We start from the raw sequence: 5117 nt of genomic DNA on the forward strand, positions 1-5117 counted from the left end.
GGGGGGGGAGCGCCGACCTGGAGATACAGCATGTGCTCCCACTGTGACTTGCTTGCTGCTCAGATAATTATCGTTTACATTTGTACAGGTCAGTTTTTGCTAACCTCGTGATCATTCATCAAGCACTTTCCATGCCAGCCCTGTGACAAGACAAAGGCAGTATCCTCCCCTTTATAGACAGAGAAACTGAGTCTCCGCAAGAAAAGTAACTGGAGCCCAGTAAGGGGTAGAATTTCCTCCAAGCCTAGGTGGCTGGGTCTAGGATGGTCTTGCCCCACTCCCTCCCCAGAGCAGAGCCCTCAGATGCCCCTCTCCCAGTCACCTGTCAAGCAGCTCCCAGTCTTCCCCACCCCAGCGGTCTCGGAACTCCTTGGTGTTCATGCCTCCGATCCTGTCTAGGTCTGACTTGTAGATGCCAAGCAGTCCAAATCCATTCACTTCCCAGTAGCCTGCGGACAGACAGGAAGGGATGAAAAGGGAAGTGGGAAGCTTTGAGTCCTCGAGGCCACCCTTTCTGTCACACTTCCAGGTGAGGTGAGCCAGGGGCCAGGAGGAAGGAGAAAAGAAGGCCTCCAGGTGGCATCCCTAGAGCCTCCTCTGCAAGATGGACAATGGCGTGCCTGCGGCTGAAAACTGTCTGATCTGGGCAAGTCCCTTGACTATTTTTGGGGGGAAGCCCCCTGAGCTAAGGTGCAGAGTCCAGTGAAAGCAGCAGTCCTACCAGGGAGTGACTGAGGTCTGGTGACAGTAATACAATAGGGTCTCACAACGGTAGCTACTAACAGTAGCGCGCGTAGGTTTCCTTGGCCATTTCCCTCTCTAGAGGAGGGGCCTGTCTTTCCATCTTTGCATTCTCACACGGCCGAGTCTGGCACGTAGTAAACGCTTAATAAACATGTGATGAATGAGTAAAGGGGAAGAGGGGAGGGCCATGTTCATCATTGCTGCTGCTGCTGCTGTTGCTGTGGCTGGCAGCACAGCCCTTGGGGCACATCTCTGGACTGTCCAGGTGAGCAGAGCAGCAGGAGGGCAGGAAGGGAGGGTGCTGCTGCTGTGTTAGACAAGACTGTTTCCAGCTCTGGGGTTAAAAACCAAGGCCAGGAGGTCTTTCCTACCCTCCCTAGACCACAGCAGGGCTCACCCTCAGGCCACTGGGGAGTGGCCCCACAATGAAGTCTCATCACCATGGGGGCGAAGGCCATCTTGCCCTCCACACAGTGCTTCCGGATGGTATCAATGATGCCAGCTGGGAAGTGGATGTGGAGATCACAGAGGAAGATGATGCTGTGTGGGTCCTGGGGACAGATGTGGGAGGATCAGCAGACCCTCCAACCAGGGCTACAAGGCCAAGCCACTCTCTAGGACAATCCTCGGGCTCTTACCATTTGCATGATTGACAAACCTCCACTAAACAAACGATTGGGCAGATTTCCACGGTACTGGGCATCACAGCACAGTTCTTACAATCAGAGAGTAAATCCTGACTCCTCCCCCACTCTTCATGGACTCAAGGACTCTGGAAAAATGCTCCACCTTGGTAGCACAACGGAGAGGACCCCGTGTCCTCACTCCTTCCTCCCAGAGGAACTGGCCTCCTTACACATCCCAAATGTCTCTCTACCTCTTACCCAACCCTTAATCTCATCTCCCAAGCCCCTCCCACTCCATTTACCTTCACCAGGTCTATGCCAGCCTGAAGTCCAGCTGAGCGCTCAAAGTTTCCACCTAGTTTCATGTACTGGTAGCTGCAGGGGAAGAGAGAAGGGAGGGGCTGAGCATTAGGACTAGGCCGTGGCAGTCCCTGAAGAAAGTTTGCAGGCATAGAGGAGAGATGATATGCTCCTAGAGTGGGATTATGGCAGAGACTGGGGTGAGCAAAGCTGGATGAGACCTGTGGCTCTGCCCCGGGCCAGCAGTGCTGATTTGGGGAAGAGGGTTCGGGCTGCACGCCAGCCAGGAAACCTCCTCACCTCCGCAGCTTGGACCTTTTCAGGGCCATCTCGACATCCATGTCCTCACTGCTATAGTCAGTGATGATGATGTTGAAGTGTGAGTCGCCAGTGGCCTGGAACAGCTTTTCCATGTCTCTGATGAACTGCTGCACCCAGCGCGCCTGGTTCTTCACTACCCAAGTGGGGCAGGCAGAGAGAAAGAAGCAGAGGTGACACAAAGAAGGCATGCCCACTCCTGGGCCCTGCAGGACAGAGTCCCATCAGCCCTCTGCTCAGGGGCGATGCAGCTATGGGCAACCAGGAGCAATGCCGTACAGACACTGAGGCAAGCTCACTATGGTGGGGCCTCTCCACCCTGCACAGCCCCCCTGGCAGGGCCTCTGAGAAAGCCTTCGGCCAGGATTTGCCATCAGTCTCTCATATTTATCCCTCATGCTCTAACACTTAAAACCTGTAATCTGTCTGTCTTATTTATCATCCTTCTTTCCTGCCCCACCCCACTGTTACACTCCTATCTGTTACACAGTCCCCATTCTATTAGATACCCTCTCTGTCCTCTCTCTCCAGGTCAGCTGTAAACCCCAGTACAACCCCAGATGATTATCACACCCAACCTTGAAACTGGTACTATAGAAAGATGATGGCCTCAAGTCAGTATGTACTCTCAGCTCAAGCTTTCTAGACATGTACACTTAGACTAGTGGCTTTTCTCTGTGAGCCTCAGTTCCGCGACTGTAAAGTGGCCATTTTCACAAGCTCCCGGGAGACGGTCAGTGAGCAGAGACCTGGGTCTCAGGATTACTCTTAGCGTCCCTGCTCCGCTGACAGCGCCCAGGCTCGGCTGGAGGCTCACCAGGCACGATGAAGTGGACCACTGCTCGGTGATTCCAGGAGAAGCCCTGGGGCCAGCACAGCTTGGGCTCTGGGGCCCGGACATTCAAGACACGTCTCTGGCGGTTGTGTGGGCCCCACACCAGGCCCTGCAGGTTCCGGGCCTCGGCCTCTTCCCCACCAGCTGGATCGATGCCCTGCCAGCCTCGTGCAGACACATACTCAGAGAGCCGCACCAGGCGCTGGCCTTGCTCCAGCAGCTCAAGCTCCAGGAGGTAGCGACCCCCACGTAGCTGGTCTTGCCGCTTCTCCACATTCACAATGCGCCGCAGCTGGTATCTCCTATGGCAAAAAGGGTGAGGGGCTTGAGTGATTCTTTCCCCCACTGTGGGGCAGCGTGGTGTGGTAGAAGCCTGCAAGGCCAATGGTCAAGAAACTCTGGTATTTGTCCTCGCTTTGCCATTGGCTAAGTTGCTTATGCAAGATGCTTTTAACCTCTCTAGTATTCCCTGCCTCCGCCTTTATCTTTTATTTGTTTTTGGTTGTTTTGTGTGTGTTTTGTGCCTCCATCTTTAAAAACGCACCTATTGAGTTGTGATGATCTCTAAACTCTTTTATAGCTCTGAGACTGTATATAAGGTGAATGAGTTTCCTTCAGAAGTTAACTCTAATTAATAAAATACTCTGTTCAAACAACAGCAGATAATACATAATTAGGTAAATGTTCATTGGTTGGGTCAACATCATTAGTCACTAGGGAAATGTAAATCAAAACGACAATGTGAGATATCATTTCACACCCATTAGAATGGTTATTTAAAAAAGGAAAATGACATGTGCTGGCAAAGGATGTAGAGAAATTGGAACCTTCATACACTGCTGATAGGAATGAAAAACGGTGTGGCTGATTTGGAAAAGAGATTGGCAGGTCCCCAAAATATTAAACATAGAGTTACCATATGACCCAGCAATTCTACTCCTAGGTGTATACCCAAGAGAACTGAAAACATGATCACACAAAAACTTAGTACACGAATGTTCCAAGTAGCCTGGTATTCATAATAGCCAAAAAGTGGAAACACCTAAATGTCAATTAAGTGATAAATGGATACACATTATGTGGTATATTCCTACTAAGGAATATTATACAGCAATATAAAGGACGGAAATAGGCAATACATTTTACATGGATGAGCCTTGAAAGCATTTTGCTAAGTCTAAGAAGACAGACACAAAAGGCCACATCCTATCTAATAAAAGAGAAACATGGTAATTAGCCGTAACTTCGCGACCCTTCCCATTGGCTAATCAGCGAGATATGCAAATTAACTGCCAACCAAGATGGCGGCCAGCAGCCAGGCAGCTGACGAGAACAGGGAGGCTTGCTTGCTCCAGTGACGGAGGAAGCTAGGTTCCCTGCCTGCTGCTGACGGCCTCTCAGCTGCTCTCTAAGAAACATTGTTACAAATATAGAAGCTAAACAAAACCACAGAAACCTGCTTTCAGCCGGCCGGCAGGGACCTCAGAACTGGAGTCGCAACAAAGTTTCAAATACAGAAGGTAAACAAAGCCCAGAAATCTGCTTTCAGCAGCCGAGGTCTAAGCTAAAGCCAGCTCTCAGCTCCAGTAACAGCCATAGAAGTAAATAAATTCCAGAAAAAAAAAAAAAAAGAAAAAAAGGAGAGGTGGGGAGCTTCAGTCACCCGCCAGCCGGAAAACAGCCCTCAGCCCCTCCCCCAGGCGGGCCAGGCACACCAGTGGGGACCCCCGCCCTGAAGGGGGTGTGACCAGCTGCAAACAGCCATCATCCCCTCATCCAGGCTGGCCAGGCACCCAAGCAGGGCCCCCACCCTGATCCGGGACCCCCTCGAGGGCAAATCAGCCGGTCCCCACACGTGCACCAGGCCTCTATCCTATATAGTAAAAGGGTAATATGCCTCCCAGCACCGGGATCAGTGGAGCTGCGAGGCCTTCTGGCACTGGAATCAGCGGAGCCGCGAGGCCTCCTGGCCCCTGGAGCAGCATGCCAGGGGGCAGCGCCCAAACCCCCTGATTGCCCTGCAGTTCTGCGTGTGACAGAGGGCGGGGGCACAACCTCCCTATCTGCCCTGCTCTGTTCGTGACAGGGGAAGGCGCCCCAACCCCGATCGGCCCTGCTCTGTGTGTGACAGGAGGAGGCGCCGCAACCTCCCCATCAGCCCTGCCTTGAGTGTGACAGGGGGTGGCGCTCCAACCCCCCAATCAGCCCGACCCTGAGCGTGACTGAGGGTGGCATTGCAACTTCCTGATTCACCCTGTTCTGTGCATGACGGGGGATCTCCCCAACCCCCTGAT

General features: G+C 52.6%; 1 protein-coding gene across 1 annotated transcript in view; it reads right to left on the reverse strand.

The window, feature by feature from the left end:
* Positions 1-5117, reverse strand: part of B4GALNT3 (beta-1,4-N-acetyl-galactosaminyl transferase 3) — a 109550-nt gene that overhangs the window by 3279 nt on the left and 101154 nt on the right. Inside the window, exons 16-20 of the mRNA XM_006771317.2 lie at positions 2806-3125; positions 1971-2124; positions 1673-1745; positions 1142-1295; positions 323-449 (exon numbers count right to left, since the gene is read on the reverse strand). Of these exons, the coding sequence (XP_006771380.1) occupies positions 323-449; positions 1142-1295; positions 1673-1745; positions 1971-2124; positions 2806-3125 (828 nt within the window). The remainder of the gene's footprint in view (positions 1-322; positions 450-1141; positions 1296-1672; positions 1746-1970; positions 2125-2805; positions 3126-5117) is intronic.

The sequence above is a fragment of the Myotis davidii genome, unplaced genomic scaffold (genome assembly GCF_000327345.1).
Source record: "Myotis davidii unplaced genomic scaffold, ASM32734v1 scaffold944, whole genome shotgun sequence".
Taxonomy (NCBI): Eukaryota; Metazoa; Chordata; class Mammalia; order Chiroptera; family Vespertilionidae; genus Myotis; species Myotis davidii.